This window comes from Lonchura striata, chromosome 4, assembly GCF_050655825.1.
Source record: "Lonchura striata isolate lonStrDom1 chromosome 4, ASM5065582v1, whole genome shotgun sequence".
Classification (NCBI taxonomy): domain Eukaryota; kingdom Metazoa; phylum Chordata; class Aves; order Passeriformes; family Estrildidae; genus Lonchura; species Lonchura striata.
In genome coordinates, this window is record NC_140706.1 from 22,326,645 (window position 1) to 22,345,150 (window position 18,506).

At 38.4% G+C, this 18,506-nt stretch overlaps 1 protein-coding gene across 7 annotated transcripts in view; it reads left to right on the forward strand.

Annotated features, from left to right (window-relative positions):
• PGCKA1 (PDCD10 and GCKIII kinases associated 1) overlaps nt 1-18,506 on the forward strand; it is a 60,390-nt gene that overhangs the window by 20,623 nt on the left and 21,261 nt on the right. For 3 of the 7 annotated variants that reach the window (XM_031504564.3, XM_031504563.3, XM_077782573.2), the window contains 3 exons: nt 2,283-2,369; nt 5,040-5,094; nt 17,404-17,451. In XM_031504564.3, coding sequence (XP_031360424.3) covers nt 17,420-17,451 — 32 coding nt within the window. In that variant the 5' untranslated portion in view covers nt 2,283-2,369; nt 5,040-5,094; nt 17,404-17,419. Of the gene's footprint in view, nt 1-2,282; nt 2,370-5,039; nt 5,095-13,347; nt 13,432-17,403; nt 17,452-18,506 lie in introns of all 7 variants that reach the window. The other 4 variants (XM_085578586.1, XM_085578588.1, XM_085578587.1 and 1 more) reach the window with 2 other exon arrangements.

Genomic DNA, 18,506 nt, shown 5'->3' on the forward strand with positions numbered 1-18,506 from the left:
ATCCAAGCTAGGAACAGGAAATTTTTACAGAAGTGGAAAATTTTGGGTGCTGAACTTTCTCCCCTGGCTCCTGTGAGATTTTTACTAATAAAGAACTATATAAACACAGACAGATTATATTGACATTGCATTACCTGCCCAGCAGAGCCATATGCTGCTTCTGCAGACGTGGCCAAAAAGATCAAAGCTTCCCATACATTAATGAGCTGAACCTGGGTGTTACATGTTTCATATCATGCTGTAGGCCTATATTGACCTATATTGACAGAGTGAAGGGCTGGGCCAGAACACTGGACCTTTCTTTCAATCAATTATTTTATGATTCTATAAAACACTCGGTAAAACATAAGGCAAATTTATTTTGTTGTGATTCATAGTCCAGACAGCAGAAAGCCTGCCAGGAACAAGGATACTGCCATCTAAAGCAGCTCATGATCACTAGTTACCAGGAAGAAATATAAAGTAACCAGCATGGTCTACAAAAGTGGTGGAGCAAACAGAACATAAAACTCTTTCTGCCAGTGACCCAAAGGGGCCTCACTAACAGATTGCTGTGACTAAGAACCTCTAGCCAGGCATGAATGGGCACATGATACTGGGTTGCAGAATCAACTAAACAGACAACACTATCCCAAGGTGCCTTAGCTATTAGAAAGATAGCAGTCCTCCAGAAAACTCTTGTACAACTGTCAAGACCACAGAGCTCTTTCAAATAGCCTATTTTCAGCTGTGAATAAAGATCTCTCATTTTGTCAGCTAGTTTTTACCACTCAGGAAACAACCTGTGCCTTTTCAGTCCTGATGAGGTGCTTCAAGGAGATTTGTCAAGTTAAACAGTATTCATTAAATGTTAACTGGTGCAGAGCATCTCACCTGCTAACATTCTTCATGCTGTTGGTGACAAGTTTCTTATTTACAAGGAGCAGTGTGATGACAGAATTCAAGAGCTGACATACTGCTATATTAAAAAAAATTAAATTCAAGAAAAGTTTGACAGAATAAATAACCTCAACATGATTATAATTCATATGTAGTTTTTGTTAAGAAAACTGACTATTCACTTGTCTTCCTCCTCAATTCCTTCAATGGACCAAGACCTAAGACAACTTTAGTTACCTACATTTCCTTCTTTTCATCCCTGTAGAGTCTAAGAGAGAAGTGTGCAGTTTGACAGTTGGAAGATTGTTTCTTCACTACAAGCATTCATAGAAACAATCCAGGATTTTCAAATTCAGCTTTGATTTCACAAAACTGCTCTTTTTCCTAAACTTAGAACAGAATCTTAAAGGCTTTGAATCCACTCCTAGAAAGATTATCAGATTTTTACCATGAAAATGCAGTGAGAGGACATTAACACAACCATATGTAAACAATCATATTGAAACACATGGGCACAATCAGAAAGAATGCATGGAAATCAGAGGTTTGTTCCACTGAAAATTAAATTGCAATGAAGAATTGAACTCACCAAAAAGAGCTGCTAAAAAAGCTATTGGACAACAGACTTTACAGCAGAGAAAATAATTGAATGGTACCACAAAAGCACAGGGGCCAAGGTTGTTAGAGAAGGGAAGGAAACTATAAGGAAAATGCAAATCTCAGGGCATTTGAATTAAATGGGCAATTAAAACCACTATTGATAGCTAAACATTTGGTGAAACTCTAGGGGACAGCATAGAATTCTAACACCTTTTATCAACAAAAGAAAACACCTAGTGTCTACAACCACTCCGCTCAGCTTGGAAGAGCAAGTTATGATTTCCAGAAAGAAAGAGTTAAGCCCTGTATTGTTTGAGTAAACTGTTAGTTCTCTTTGATCCCTAGGGTGAGGGAGACCTTTCTTAGGAAAAGTGCTCATCTCTTCACACATTGTGCAAGGAGAGGCTGTGTGTGGTGCTTGAAAGCTTCACAGTGGGAGCTCCGAATGGAGCACGGCCAGGGGTGGATCAGAGTGACAACTGTCCAGCCTGCTCAGAGAATGCAGCATCCCATGCACCTTTCCAGTGGAGGACAAGCACAACTTTTAAAACCAAAAGCCTAGAAAGAGATTCAAGAGCAGCACAAGAAGGTGCTCAAATAACTGCATCAAAAAGGTTAATTTTGTTCAGCACAAAACACACCCAGGATCTGGAGCATACCTATGGCTATGTCAAAGCAGGTTGAGAGAATTTCATTTGTATTTTGGCTTTATGACTTTGAGATAGCATGTTTTCAGCAACTAAATGAAATGGAAAATGCTAATATGAGCTTCTGAGAGCCAAAAGATTTTGTTTAAATTCCAGGTTATTTTGGAATGTGAAAGCTACTTGCTGTTTGGATCCATGACAACCACGTAGACACTCTTCACTTGAACAAGCTACACCAGCATGGTAAGCCATATTCCAAAGACTGGGTCTCACTGGTAATTGTGTTGTGTAATAAGCTGGAGTGACTAGGTGTATAAGGCTTCATGCTTCACACTTCTGGCTCACAGAGAGTAATATAAAAACTATTAAACAACATAAGCAAGAAGGATATGGCAACATACCTTGATTTATGAACACTGTTTTACACACCAGACAAGTATTAAGTTTCCCAGAATATCTCAGAAAGGATGTTGCTAAGCAAAGATGATGGTACAAAGAATACTTAACTAAGATGTCTGAATGCAATATATAGGACTAACAGCCATGCTTGAAACTATCACCAGCAAGCACAAAAGGAAAAATATCCAAATACAATGGAAAGAAAGATACTTTAAACTTAAGTTTAAGAACAAATACAGAATAGTTTGTTTACTTTTGGGTCAAAAGCCAATTATACACACGTCAGACAGAAGCTGACCATCAAATCAGTTATCATTGGACATGATATAAGGAGTGACAACAATAAGCTGACAACTTACCAGTAGCTGTGACTCCCAGCAGCTCTCCTTTTCGGCATTTTGATTTTACATATCTACAGAATTATAAGAATTTCCTAGAAGATTCAAAATAAACAAAACTAATAAATTAAAGGAAAACTCTATAGCTAACCAACTACTTCAGTACAAACAGACAAAAGGAATTTACAGCACTTAAGAATGCACTCGAAAGTTTAGTTAAACAAGCTACCTCTTTTGAATTTTTAAAATGAAATCTGCATCCTTTCCTAACTGGACCATGGGTTTTGTTTTTCATTTACTTTCACTGTATGCATAAATGTTTAGGCCATGGCTTATACAAAACAAATAAGGACATCAAGACAGAATTATAATGCAAGCAAGATTGTTAGATATCTGAACAAAAATGAAAAGGAGAAATCTTATAACTAATTAACTAATCATGCCTATATAAAAAATAGAATGCAAAAAGGGCATAAAATGACCACAGTAAAAAGTTGCATAAAAACAGGAACACATCATGATTCATTCTTCATAAGCTTTATTATTCACTTCACATAAAGTACTTCACACCTTTAACAGATGCACAAAAACATTCAACCCTTTGCAACAGTATAGTATGATTGAATAGAGCTATAAATCTTCAAAGTGCAGCACAAATATTAAGCTCTGAGAAGGATATGAAATGGTGACATAGAGGACACCTTAAGTGACTTGCTCTAAGGGCAAAACAGCAACATAGTGCATCGAGGCTGAATGAATCCAGCTTCTCCTTAGCAATGAGTCACATCAGATACCCAGGCCACTTAAATTTGCATTTAGGTTTCAATCATATTTCAGGCCTTTAATAGAAAGTCTTCTAAATGTCACCCATGGGTCAGACACTAAGCAATGCTGTCCTCTTGAATTTGTAGGCAAACAGCAACCATGAAACTTACAACCATACAGCAGGGGTACTTTCAAACCTGGAAGCTAGATAGTGAAATTTTATAAGAACTAGTTAGAGTTTATCCATAAATTATGAGAACTATAACTGTAAAGACTATGTATGCAATGAGAGGATAGCAAAAACAGCAGCAGCAGGGATGACCATGTTGCTTGTACTATCCTTGTTGCCTTGTACTTTCCCACCCCAGCCCCATTTCCTGTGGATGCTGAATTGAGGAATGAACTACCCTGACAGATCCTAGGAGTGTTCTGCTGAAAGGGATCTCAAGGACAACAAAAACTTCACTCTCTTACAAGAAAAGCCTTGTAGGTTTCAAGAATGGTGCAAACTTAACACTGTGTGGACTTGTAGTTTCTAATGTAAGCTACACTGAGAATTTTCAAGTTGTCACTCATGCAGAGATGCTGAGAATGAAACAAAGTGCACAGCCCAATTTCTAAAACCCACAGCAAAATAGTTTGCTCATGTCACAGAAGTGAGCTCGACATGGTGATTTATAGTCCTTATAGGTTTGCATGCACACACAAATCCACACCAGCTCACTACAAGGAATACTGAAAATATTTGAAATATTTGTATTTTTAAAGGAGGAAAAGCATCTGCATTTCAGTATTGTTATACTCTAATTCACAATTATCTCATTAATTTATTTGTCTCTTTAGAAATTCTTAATGTAAAACAATTTGCTGAGCTTTCCATTTAGCTGGAGCACATGTCTGAAAGAACAACAGCTTTACCAATATCTAGAATATTATTGCAATGCCAGAGGCATTTCTTAAGTTTCAAAGTTTGTGAAAATCTGAAGGGTGAAGTTCTGACAAGCACACAAAAACTTTTAACTGATACTATAAATATCCTGGCTTCTGGAAAGAAAAAAAAAAAAAAGAAAGCACATAGGAAAAAAAGCCTCATAATAAAAAAAGGTCTCTGCATATTTGAAAGTTTTGTAATTTTACTGTTGTTGTTTAAACAATTCACATGAGTCCTAATCCACTGTAGCAAAGCTTATGCTCACTTTAAGCAGGTTAGCATTCCAGTTCAGCTCAAGGGGATGAGCATACTATTCAAGTGATTTATTTGATCACTGTCTAAATTTAAAATTCACAATGGTACCAAGAGGGGGTTGTCCTATTTCCACATTGTTGCAGTAGACAGTAAATACCTCAGAGGTTCCTTCTTACTTATGTGTACACGTGAAGAAACCACTTGCAAAGTGTTTTACTCTTGCAGGACCAAGACATTTAAAACAAATCTTTCAAGCAGTCGATGGAGTACAATTGGAAAGGTAGGATTATTTTTTTTCTCCTTGTGTAGGTTTAAAAATGACTGGCTGTTCACTATTGTAACTTCAGCATTCCACAACATAAACCATCTCTCTCTACAATACTCCACAGTGTTTTCTAATGACAACACTCAGCTGCTACAAGCACTAGTGCCAGAACAGAACCGTGTTTCTTTCCAACCCATAAGTTTCCTGATGCAGCAAATAAAAGCTTGCCAATTTCCACTCTGAAGTTTAGAAAGACACGGTAGAGAAGAAATACAGGAGTAAAAAATTGATTCCATCTAAGACAGTTAACACAGGTGAAAAATGGCAAGAGAAAATGTGAAAGTGCAGGCAAGTGCTATGGAAAGAACAAGAAGAATGGAAGGCAAGCAGAGGAAAGAGGGGGATTTGGGAAAAGATAACTAATTAGAAAACAAAGGATTAATTTGGTTTGAGAGGGAGAGCACACTGACCTCCGACAGTTGCCCTATAAAAAGCTGCAGGTTACGCCATCAAATGGTCAAACATAAAAGCACAACTTCCTGACAATGTTAGGAAATCTACATGGCCAATATGTTGAATTTTAGGGGGGATTTTGTTTTGTTTGGGGTTGTTTTGGTGCTGGTTTCTTTTTCACGGGTGCAAGGGTGTAGTTTTTGCTGGGTTGGGGTTTTTTACTTTTGCTTTTACAAAAGAGAATCATTGACTCATTCTAACTGCTTATGGCTTTATCCAATTTTATTGGTATTAAGAGAGGCTGATGTTCTGAGCACAACAACAATGCTACCACAATACCTGCCACTGGCAATATTTCATATGATATAAACAAATGAGAAGCATCTGAAATATTCAGGACAAGATGAATTTTGGGCACACCAAGCTACAGCTGAATACCAGAGCTGAGATCACATATCCTGCCTGGCCTAAATCCTGCCCAAACACATGTACACAGAACACTCTAATCCTTTATTTGAAGAAATCTCCATGGACATCCAAGTCTATTTTCAGAATATTGCTCCCTGAAGTAAAAATGTATGGCATACTGCTAAACTCCAGCAGCTTTTCTTCATACCCACTTCCAAAGACTCAACAGGGAAAAAAAAAACAATTAAACAAAGAAGCACTGAGCCTTTCCATAGAACTGATGTGCAACCAAGAGATTTAATAAAATAGAATGACAGGATTACAGGAGTTAATCTGCTTAGACTTCATTGCTGATTTCCTAAGTTTCACTTTAACTTACAAGAATTTCACAATATCTAAAACATATGAGATCACCTCTCTCTCCTTTTCTGTCTTACTCTGTTCACCAAGGTCACCTAAAGATTCAAAGTCCTTCAACAGCCTATTTTAAAGATTCTGTTATCTTTGGCCCAAAATTTCTGCAGAGGTCAAATAAATCATTTTTGCACAGAACTCAGAGGCAAATACAAGAGGCAACAGCTTCCAGCAGATGGGCCAACAAAGAGCTTGATTTCATAGTGTACAGAGTGCTGCTATGCTGCTCGTGAGTGGCACTGTCTGGCAATGTACATGGCACAACCACAGAAGCACAGAATAAGCTGAGTAGGAAGGGCCCCACAGGGATCATTGAGTCCAACTCCTGGCCCTGCACAGCACCATCCCCAAGTCACACCGTGTGCCCAAAGCATTGTCCAAATGCTTCTTGAACACTCAGATTTGGCTGTGACCTCTTCCCCGGGGAGCCTGTTCCAGTGCCCAGCCACTCTCTAGGTGAAGAGCCTTTTCCTGGCATCCAACCTAAACCTCCCTGACACAGCTTCAGGCCATTGCCTCGGGTCCTGTCACTGATAACCACTGAGGAAAGATCAGTGTCTGCTTCTCCCCCTCACAAGGAAGCTGTAGACTGCAATAAGGTCTCCCCCTCAGTATCCTCCAGGCTGAACAGAACAAATGACCTCAGAATATACTTAGGAAGCATTCTGACTTGTCAATTTTTTCTCACAGACTAAATCTTACAGCAGTAATGCTGTAGCTTTCATGCTCACTGTCTGACATTTTTGATTTTTTTAATGTCCCAAGTAGGATTTCTCATTGATAACAGCATCCATAAATCTGCACAGAATTATTCCAGGAGGCTAAAAAAATAAGCCTATATATATATATATATATATATATATATAAATATGCGGTTGAGAAACAATCTGCATCTAGAAAGTACTTCTATATTTAAGCAGGCTTATATCATTCTGTAAATGGAAATCTAAGAAAAAGTGACTTTCAGGCCAGAAGACAGCACCCACATCAAGTCCCAGTCAAAACTACAGAGAAGGCAGTGATTGCTTTACACCATATTCAAAGAGTTATAGAATTCCATCATAAATTAGTATCCCCATCTCAGTTTGACCCTCAGTCAGTAAGATACATTCACAGCTATCAAAATCATATCCTTGATGGCATGCTCTTAAGCAGTTTTCTCAAGCCTGCCACTCGGAAAAGAGCAAAGTATAAGCAAGGGAACTTTGTGAATTGTAGACCTATGGCAGCCCATCTCAAGACCAGATTCTAGAGCTGTTTCTATGTTAAAGGTTTTAAAAAGACATAGGGTACAACCAAGGATTTTCAGGTGAAGGGCTGGAACCCAATAATCCATTCTCCAAAGTGCACAGTCGCACAGAATCACATAGAGACACTAACTCTCAAGAAAACTGACATTTCAGACACAGTCCCTCTGTTACATAAAAATTTGCTATAACTAATTTGAGGCTCCACTTGTGTTGCCAAACACAGATCCCCACTCAGGCTTAGCCTAACACAATTACTGACTGACATATAGCTCCTCTGCTGATTGTTTCTCTCACATGTATGTGACCATCTGCTTCCCATTTTTGCCTTGTCATACATTTAGACCATGAATCCCTCAGGAAGGAGCACGTTTCTATGTTTGCCTCTATACAATATGGGACTAAACAGGACTCAGGGTTTTAGGCCCCACTATTAAACAAGCTATTATATGTTATGGGATTGATAATTTTAAAAGACATGAAACATAAACTTCAGTAATTTAAACACTAGATTACGTAATCTGGGTAAAACCAAATGTAGAAAACAAGCTTAGCTGAAGAGGAAATGAATGGGTTTATGCTACCAGCTATATTTGCTTTTCCTTTATGCAAACTGGCTAATGATTGTGAGAGTTGTACCCTTTTCGCCACACTGCCTTTTATTCTTTAAAAATAAAACAATCATTTTGTATGGTAAATAATGGGGGTAGGGAAATGTTCTATGACCTAGTACTGTGAATTATGAGGAACTAGTCAGAGAGAATGTATTTCCTTTTAAGTATCTGACAAATATTTAAAATCAATTGCAAAGAGCATAACAGGAAAAAAATTATATGTTCAGATCACCTCCAAGTTTTTACCCTCTAGGGCACTCTGCTGCAGCAATAACACCTCACAAAAAGGTCTACCTTCCATGTGAGCTGGCCTTACTCTCTCAACTGTTTATAAAACAGTCAACAGCTACCAGAAATAGTAGCCAGTGAATGAAATAGTACAATAATGACTTCTTTAAAACAAAACAAAGAAAAAACTAACTAAAACCAGAACAAAACCAACAACACAAACCTCAAAACTGTCAAGGTAGAAATAAGAATCTATGATGAGAATTAAACATGGCACTTCATATGCTGACTAATACAGTCAGTCAGGAAGCCACCAGGAGTAAGTGGAAGGTCTGGCTGACCTTACTGGTTTGAAAAGAAGGACATTTTGAGGAGGAGCCTAGCAGGATTTAACATAGCTATGCATATTATTATCAGCTTACACAGTGACCAACAGTTACAAATCAAAATAGAACACCTTTTGTAAAACTGATAGCATCTACTTTTCATTACCTTCCCCTTCAGCAAACACACCCACAAACAAGTGCAGGTGTGCTCAAGCAGTATGGGTAACACCCAAACTTCCCTGCCTTGAGACCTGCCCACTGCTGCCTCTTAGTTTTGTGCAAAACAGCTGCATGGAAAAGTGAGAACGTGAAGGGGCAATGTGGGAGCAGAAAACCTGTCAGCATCTGATAAAAACAAAGCTAGATGCCTGAGGTATGGGAAGAGAGCAGCTGTAAATAAGTAGAGCATTTGCTTCAATCCAGGTGCTCCCCATTCCAGCTGAAGTGTTCACACAGGCACGTAACAATTAACAGGTACTGCCATTGCCAACTATACTGGTATCATTTCTTGGCAGTATAACTACACATATGTAAGATAATAAGCACCTATTTTTCTATTATAAGCAGAGCAGACTAAATCTGACCTTTTGTCTGCATTTTGAGAAGACAAATGCAGCCAGACACTTGCATTACTCTGACCATCCCGACTGCCAAAGCAGTTTCTCATCAGATCCAGATCCATCATGTTGGCAGAATGCTCTTCCCCTGCGCTGAGAAATGTCACAGCATGCACCCACAATTAGGGGGCATGACAGACTTCTGCACAGTAGACATACCTCTCAGCTAGGACACTGTACTCCAGCTTGGATAGTCTTATGAACAATGCAAAGATATAATACAGAATTTATTCTATTAGTACTATTTCATGTACATAGCAATTAGAGTTGACTGATACTGTTGTGATCCTGGAACTGCATATTTTTGTCAAGTATTACTATTGCAAATTTCCTGGATAAACACTTAATACTTCCATACCTTTTCAGATTACATAACACAAATAAAGGTTAAAAGCATGATAGCATACTGGTTATTTGGTGAGTAGGCCATACTTTGATGATTAGCTATGCAATATTGAGGGCTCATCTGGCAAGTATAGTATTTGTTATTCGGGTATTTGATATTCATAGAATCATTGAAAGGCTTGGTTTGGAAGGGACTTTAAAGACTGTGTAGTTCCAACCCCTCTGCCATGGACAGGGATGCCACCCACGAGACCAGGTTGCTCAGGACTCCATCCAATCTGGCCTTGAACATTTTGAGGAATGGGGCATCCACAGCTTCCCTGGGCAACCTGTTCCAGTGCCTCACTACCGTCTGGGCAAAGAACTTCTTCCCAAAATTTCTGTTTTTTCAGTGTAAAACCATTCTGCTTACAAGTAGAGCAGTACAACCATCACTATCTACAAATATAGAAAGTTGCTGTCCTTCATTTTTATAAGCTCCCTTTAAGTACTTGAAGACCACAACAAGGTCTCCCCAGAGCCTTCTCTTTTCCAGGCTGAACAACACCAGCTTTTGTAGTTTCCAACCCTCTGAACATTTACATCACTTTTATTTTAATCTCCAGAAAAGTGTGGGATTCTGCTAACTAGAAACAATTCTGTTTAAATTTAACTTAGTTTGTAACTGATGGGCAAGACTAATTTGCTTTGCACCTTGCTATGACTGCTCACACACCTTTGTCATTTAAGGATTCAGTTATTCTGCTATGTATTACCTTGATTAAGCAAAATCCTTTTGTGATATCAGATCTACTTCCTCAGTAATGAAAAAACTACGCTGTCAGAATACAAAGCATCCAAATTTATGAGGCTGTAACTGTGAGACTGCTTTAATTTTTCAGATAATAAGCAACACATGCTTCTGATCAGTGACATGCTTCTTATCAGTGAAACCTTCTCGATTTTGACAACTGGACTGATTAAAGCCACTTTTCTCCCTTGAAAAAGCTACAAGTCTAAATCAGTTTCATGGCTTTACTATGAAGAAACCTAAATTTTATCCCTAAATCCCACACATAAAACCAACATCAACTTTCATGTCTTGAATAGCACAGAGAGCACATCAAATTCTTCCCTCACTGAAATAAATAGCCATTGTCTGTACACAGCATCTGTGTGTAATATTACCCAGAAGTTTGACACTTTAGTCAGGAAAATGCAAAATATCAGGCCACCTTGTACAATGTAAAATCCATGGGCTTAATTCTGCCTGGCCAGGGAGAAAGAGAAAAAAATCACCTTAAAAACCACATTATCACTCTTAACAACTGATGACAGTGTATGGATTATTTGCATTCAAGCAAATTCTGTAAAAAACAAGAGGTCCAGTTTGAAAAGGAACAAGCAGAGAGTGGCAATGAGAGCCAAACATCCAAAACTGACAGCCATAAGTCACCACTGAAGTTAGGCTGTGACTCAAGAAGTTTTATACAAGTTTTTGAGAATTCTAGATGTGTCAACTTCTCCTGTCTTCACTGTTAGCTGCACTAGAAATACATGCAAGCTGTTCAGCAGGCAAATAATATTCTCAGTGGAGAATAAAAGTGGCTGACAGACCTGTGCAGCTCCAGAGTGCTGTAAAATAAAGAAAAATAGGACAATCAACAATAACCTTGGTAATAACCTTGTGCTGGCTGGATAGCACAAGGCTTTTTCTGTCAGACACTGACACTCCTTATTCCCAAATATAGAGCCTGCCTCCCTCAAAAGAGAAGAGTAAGCAGCACCAGAAAAATCACTTGCACAGTTTTCTTTTCTCGCAGAGCAGCAGAGATAGGAAAGACTGCAGGGTGACTCAAAGTCAATCCACAGGTCATACTCTGTCAGCAGGATGGCACAGCCAGGTATCTCACTAGGGCTGGACTGTAAGATGGCTGAAGCACAGGAACAACACCTCAGTGCTGCATTTTAAGAAAGTGTGAACAAAAAGACTGAAGTCAATTCAGCTAGCAAAAAACAGATAGACTGAAATAACTCATGAGGTGGGATCTGCTTCCTATAAGGGACCATATTACAGTTCCTCAGTTTAGTTCATTTATTTTAAATTATATATGTCAATTCAGTTATTCCCTGAAGTACATTTAAAATAAATTTCCAGATTAAGATTCAGTCTGGAAAAATGAAATTAGATTTTGGTCCAGCTCTAAGTATTGGTCTCAGTGAAGGTTTGAGCACAGACTGTGCTCTCCATAGACCATGGTATAATAATAGAATAGTTTGGGTCGGAAGAGGTCACCTAGCCCATCCCCTCTGCAGGGACATATTCAAGTAGATCAGGTTGTTCAGATCATTCTAGGCCCAGGATGGTTTGGGTTCTCCTACTCCCCAAGCCTGCACCTCTTCTGAGGCCCTCTGGTCTCAAAACAGTGATGGAGCTCAGGAAAAAGCCCACAGGATTTGAAGGGTTCTCTGTATTTTAAGTAAGACAGTTCTTACAGATTATATTCATCCAATAGTAGTGATTAGCCTGCACAGTGTGTGGCTGAGTTATGTTCCTCATCTTTTTTCCTTTACATGGTTTTTCCTGTTATTCTCTCCCCCACTCTAGCATGGGCTGGTAATTTTTTCTGCTGTGTGTTTACTAGTTTTCTAAATTTCTAAATATAGTTCATCTCAACTCTACCACTACTCCTACAGTTTTTCTGTGCTTCTTCTATATTATCTGTCATCCAGATCAATTATTCCTCTGCCTCCCCGCCTCAGAAACACAGAGGCTCATAGAATGGTTTGGGTTCAAAGGGAGTATAAAGGTCATTTCATCCACCTGCCCTACAATGAGCGTGGACACTGCACTTCCTCCAGCCCAGGCACATCTGAGCCTTTGTCAGACCTGCACATGCTGAGAACAGTCTCTGAAATCTTCTGAGAGGTGTGAACGCCTGCTTAGCACAGAAGGCAAACTGCACCTCCTGATAGAAGCTTGTCAAGTGCTAGAGCTCTCTAAGGTTATTCCCACCCTACATTCTCTATATTTCCTCTGCACATATTTCTGTGCAAACACTTTCTCTTCCCACACTTGCTTCTGTGCATATGTCTCCTAGCTGGTTAGAATTTGGCATCTATGTTAGCAAAGAAATACTAACAAAGTCAATTGTGTTTGTGTTAGTGTTACTAGTGAGGCAGCCAGACTTAATTTTGATGAACAAGGATTTCTGCCCATGACAAAGAGACTGGTACCTCAGGGCAGCATCCTCAGAATGGACAGGTTTTACTGAGAGGTGCAAAACACAGAAAACTGATGGGGAACACACTGGCAGGATCAAGTCTGAAGGATGCCTCTACTAGAAAATGTAATCAGAAGGAGGCACCTCAGGCCCCTGGGAGATACATCATCGAGGCTCAGCCCAGATAATACCCATGTAGGAAAAACCTCCTTACTTGTTAAGGTAATCTAGAGGGAAAGGATGGAGGAGAGTAAAAAGCCAAACAACAGAAGCATCAGGGTCTGTGGGATGAAAACTCCAAACAAACTAAAACAAACAAACAACAAAGAGATTGGATTAAAAATAATGATCCAAAATCAGAGTTTATCTGTTGAGACCGACTAGAGAAGCTATTTTAATATTGTCTCCCTCAGCTTTCTGCCTCTGCTCCTGGAGGTGTCTAAAAGGAATTTAAAAATAAAAATCAAGACAGAAGAAAAAATACACCATGAAGAAAAGTAAGACTGAACTTTTTCTGTTTCCATGTAAACTTCAAAAAAATATTGAGAAAGGTGCCAAACCATTTTTATGACCTAAAAATATTTCTTCTTCCCTTTTCATGACATTATCTCGTTTGCCTTTTATTTACTCATAACACAGCCACAGTTTAAATAGACAATATGGCTTATGTTAATTACGTAATTTAGAGCCAGATACCTTGTGTTTCTCAAATCTGATAAAGAAAAGCAGATTTCTCTTCAAGCACACTGTGGCTTGAAACACAAGGCTGTGGGTTTGGAGTCAGACATATTTCTTGTTATCTTCACCAAGGTCTCACACTTGAAAGAGAAGTCCCACCTCATTCTCTTAGCTGGCGCCACCATAATTGTTTTTAACCACCTTTTTCAGCATTTGTTTTACTGCTGGGATTTGTGTCCTGCTCTCCTCAAACTAAGACTAATTACTACCTTCTTCCATTGTTCCATTTTTTTTCCAACTTTTTTCTTAAGAAGTTGCTCTTCAGTATCATATTGCTTTAAAGGAAGAAAGTCAGTCTTTCCTAACATCAGGTGTTCCTTGTCTCTCTGTGAACACTTATTTAATACATTGCAAGCACATTATATTTAGACTATCTTTTGACACAGTCAGCTAAAGGTCTGCTGGGGTAGCTGGGCTAAATACACAAAGCTGGGCCTCTTCCATCTCTTTCACTGTAGAAAAGAATAATAACTTTAAATTAAACGAGCACTGACACTGAATATGCAAACCTCAAGGCTATTCTACACTGTCACACTGCAAGAATCTGATTATTTTGTAGAGCCTGGTACAAGCTCATCCACACAAACACACTTTAGGAGATTTAGGAGCTACTAAAAGCTGAAAAATTCAAGTTCAAAATTTGAAAGAGTAAAAAAGATTAATCATAGGCCTCCTTCATTCCTTTTATGTTGACAGCTCTGTCTCATTCCTTCAAATGCTCCAAGTGGTCCAGTCCACATCTGAAAAAACTTTTTAAAAATCTCTGCTTAACATTTTTGCAGAGCTTTAATGCCAGGTGATCTATTCGTGTTCAGGATTAACTAACTGTGTAATAACTAGTGACAGACATTTACAGACCTTCAGAAACGTCATGGTCAGGAAAGAATCATATCCAAGATTAATGGCAATTTGATCTGAATTCTGAGAATCTGAATGTTAAAGCCAAGGATTTTACTGCCACTTTAGACAGGCAGCCTTTTTCCAAGGGGAAAATAGCCCCCAAAGTGTTCCACAAGAGAGCATCCCACATCATGTCATGTTTTTTGGAAATTATCTCATCAATTAAGCAGCACAGCATATCTGACAGCACAAATATTTAATAAGGATGCAAAGTTTCTAAATTCAGCATCAGTTAATATCATCCACGGCTGAAGTCTCTAACACTCTTGTGTTTCAAGCCTGTAGCACTTGCTTGACTCAAGCTGCTCCAGACAGCAGCTTATTAGTATTATTTGTCCATTAACACAACCATGAACATCACAAAGTACACAAGCCTTTAGAGCTCAATATCTAAAACACGATAAGTAGGATTAAAGCATGCTTCTTCATGCTATAAAAGCAATTTGTTTCCCAGAATTTTTTTCTAGCTTGACTTGAAAGATTATCATAAATGGAAGGAAAGGGCAAAGGAAAAAAAAAAGCCAGTGTTCAGACACTGACATTGTAAAACTATATTTGTATTTCATGGATGTGAAATAATTCATAAGATAATAGAACATACACTGTTTTCCATATGTAATAGTTTATTCATGCCACAGGACAGATCCAGTTGTAACTAATCAGTGGAAAAGCATAATGCAGTAGCTGCAGAGATAATTCAAACAGCAGCTGTAATTAAAAAAAAAACAAACAAAACAAACACACAAAAAACCAGGAAAGTGCTTTGAAAGTTGAAGTGAAAACTTCAACAGTAATTTCAATTTTAATTGCCTTCTGTGACAATCACAAATGTCTTTACAACAAAATAAAGGCCAGCAATTAGAACTTGTCAACGCTTAAAACCTATAAGCAGCATTTTTTGCTTAAAAAAAAAAAAAATCACAAAATTTGTAAGTAAAATCCCTGAGTAGAAAATCTGTCAGAAAAAACTCCAAGCAGAAGCACCCTGACTTGAAGTGCCCACTCTGAGCTAGAAGCAACATCTGTTGCTGGAGCTGGTCTACATACAAATCAGAACTGGGTTCACCAAACTATAAACTTTAAACCCAAGCCAAAGGCTGTTTGGGAATTTCAATGGGAAATCCTCTTCAGAAAACAACCCTGTATCAGAATTCCTTCTGTGATGTTGCTGAGGTATGTGGGGTGAGAATACACAGTACACGGTCTGCAGAGATGTGGGAGGGAGTCTGCATTTCAGGGAGAGAAGCAGCTGGCTTAAAAGCCACTCCAACAAGCACTCAGCTACGTCAAGGTGGCTACTCCTGATAGAAATTTTGGCTTCAGAACAGTTCATGTGTACACAAAGACAAAAAGCATAGGTATGAGCAGCTACAGCCTAGGTAGGCTAAAACCAGCTGCTGAATGACTGTAGCCTGTTAGAGGCTCCAAGAATGAGACATCTGACATCAGGTATTTAGTTCAGTGCTAACACCAGAAGTACCCAGATTTTAGAGGGCAATTGTTTGGATTTACGTTTCTGCCAGCATAATTGCCAATGTGCAGTTCAAGCCATGCCTGAGAAGAATAAATCAATACTACTTTCCTTGGATGTCTTGTAAATAAATTACTCCAGAAAATAGCCTGACCTTGCTTCATCAATTTCTGTTTTATGGGAAGTGAGCCACTGTCCTTAGGCACTGTATGCAAGTTTGTAGAGTATCTCAAGAGAAAAAGAAAGAGCCTGAATAACAATGGACAAAACATATTAAACAACCTGCCCTGACTTATGACGTATACAAGACTTTGGCATAAGAACCATATAATAGACAGTTCTTAGCATTTCACTGGGTTAGGCAATGGTGTAGCAAAACAGAGACAGGCTACTAGTTCTAGTGAAACTCTGGAATTTTACTGTAGTAAAATGGAGGTGTAACATACTGCTTACAATAAAATGCCCATTCCAGGAATTCATCTGTGCCTCACTAAGAGAAAGTTCCATAAAAATGTCACCTCAGTGCTCAGTGGATGTCACAGGGTCAAATGAATGGAAACAAGAAGATATTAGGAAAGAATAAATCTGCTTCTTTCAGATTTCAAACACCTTGAGAACTCTGCATTTGTAGTTCCCACACTTAATTTTAATAGGATATTAAAATGAAAAAAGCCTTAGAGAACACCACAAGAACAGTTCATATGTTCAAAACAGTGTCAGTATGAGTAATATTTAAATAGATGAGCACTGAGGGGACAGTACACAACCTCTCCTATGGTGACAATTGGACATGATGGTCACTACTTCTAATACAAAAACTATGAGGCACCAAATACTACTATTTATAAACCTGTGAAAAACAGGTTCAAGTCAAAAAAAGAAGGTGATTCCTTACACAGGCAAGGCTCGTCTGTGAAAGTACTGAGTAAAAGATGTGGTAGATGCTGGCAGTTTACTCTTTCAAAAAACAGCTGGGCAAATTCATGGTAGAGAACTTTACCAACAGGTGTCAAGTGGAAAAAAAATGGAAAAAAAAAGCACCCAACCAAACAAACCAATAACCCATACCCAATACACTGACTTACAATTCTCCAGATCATAAAATTGCTTAGGAAACTATTCTGAGAGAACATCACTATCTAAGAATTGTTAAATTCTTCCCTATATTTTTAACAATTAAAGACCATTGCCAATGCACAACAACAACCTACAAAAATGTTGAACAGCACCCCATCCATTATTTTTAGCTAACAAACCCTTCTAAACATGAGCATCATTTTCAATGCAATTGCTCGCATTTTAATTTCATAATGCTTCACTCACTCTGTCTTTCCCTTGCCTTCCCTTTCTCTCTTTTCAGGTTAAGGAAAATCCAGATGGGGTGCAGATGCTGCAAAATGATACAAAGGTACAATAGAACAAGAGTTTCTTAGACTGAATAAAATAATAGCATTAAACCATGTGTCTGTGCTTCCCCACACCTCTTGCTTTAATTAGCCACTAAAAAGGTTGGAGTTTTCTCAAAGTTTACAGCATCTTTAGGCATACAGATTTCTTATGAAAGTCCTTTTAATTTACTGTAATCAAGGTCCACTTCCATAATGCCTATGCCGCAAAAGGAATTGTCTTGCATTGAAAACTCTTCTTTAGTAAAGTTTTTCTAATGTAGGTAGCATGGGCTTCCCCCAGTTCAGCAGAACAAGGAGTACACATTATGTCAGATCCTCCCTCTCCCAAGCAAGGAAAATAAACAACAGTTCTTTGCTTCCATCATAACTGTTAAATGTAGTTAGTTTGGGGAAGAATTCCCATATTAAAAGTCTCCCTAGAGAGGAGGACTAGCCAGTTTTATGAAGACCACATTTCAGCCCCACTTGATGGTTACTACTTCCTCTTGGCCACTTCTACAGAACAGGTAAGGAACTGGGGAGAAAATGGTGCTATGAGAGAAAAAAGAAAGATAAAGAAAAGAGAGAAGCCCTGGGAGAGATAAGGAAACTATAGAGCAATTGGAAGAAAATTAATCAGGAGAAAAAAAAAAAAATAAGGACAAAAGACTTGAAAGAAAAACACCAGGAAAAAATAGAAGATATTTTAGAAACTGTATGAGGATATATTAATTTATAATCCATGTTATGACTGCTCACTGGCTAATCGACTCCCCAGAGAAAATAAAAAATAAACTGGAAACAAGCAATGACTAGCACAAAGTTCTCCAACATCCTCCTTATGCTCTTGGTGAATCTCAGTACAGTGGTTAGTTATCATCAGTCCCAGGAGACAGCAGCCTGGGATATGCATATTCAGCATTTCCATTTGGTTTAACTCATTCTCAGATCCCAAGGCAAAGTTCAGTGACAGTCCTTTCTCAAAATCTTCAGCTTAAAAAGGAAGCTTAATCTTTTTTACTAATTATATTAACATCATAAGTAACATTTCCTTTATAAATTTTTCTGACTCCAG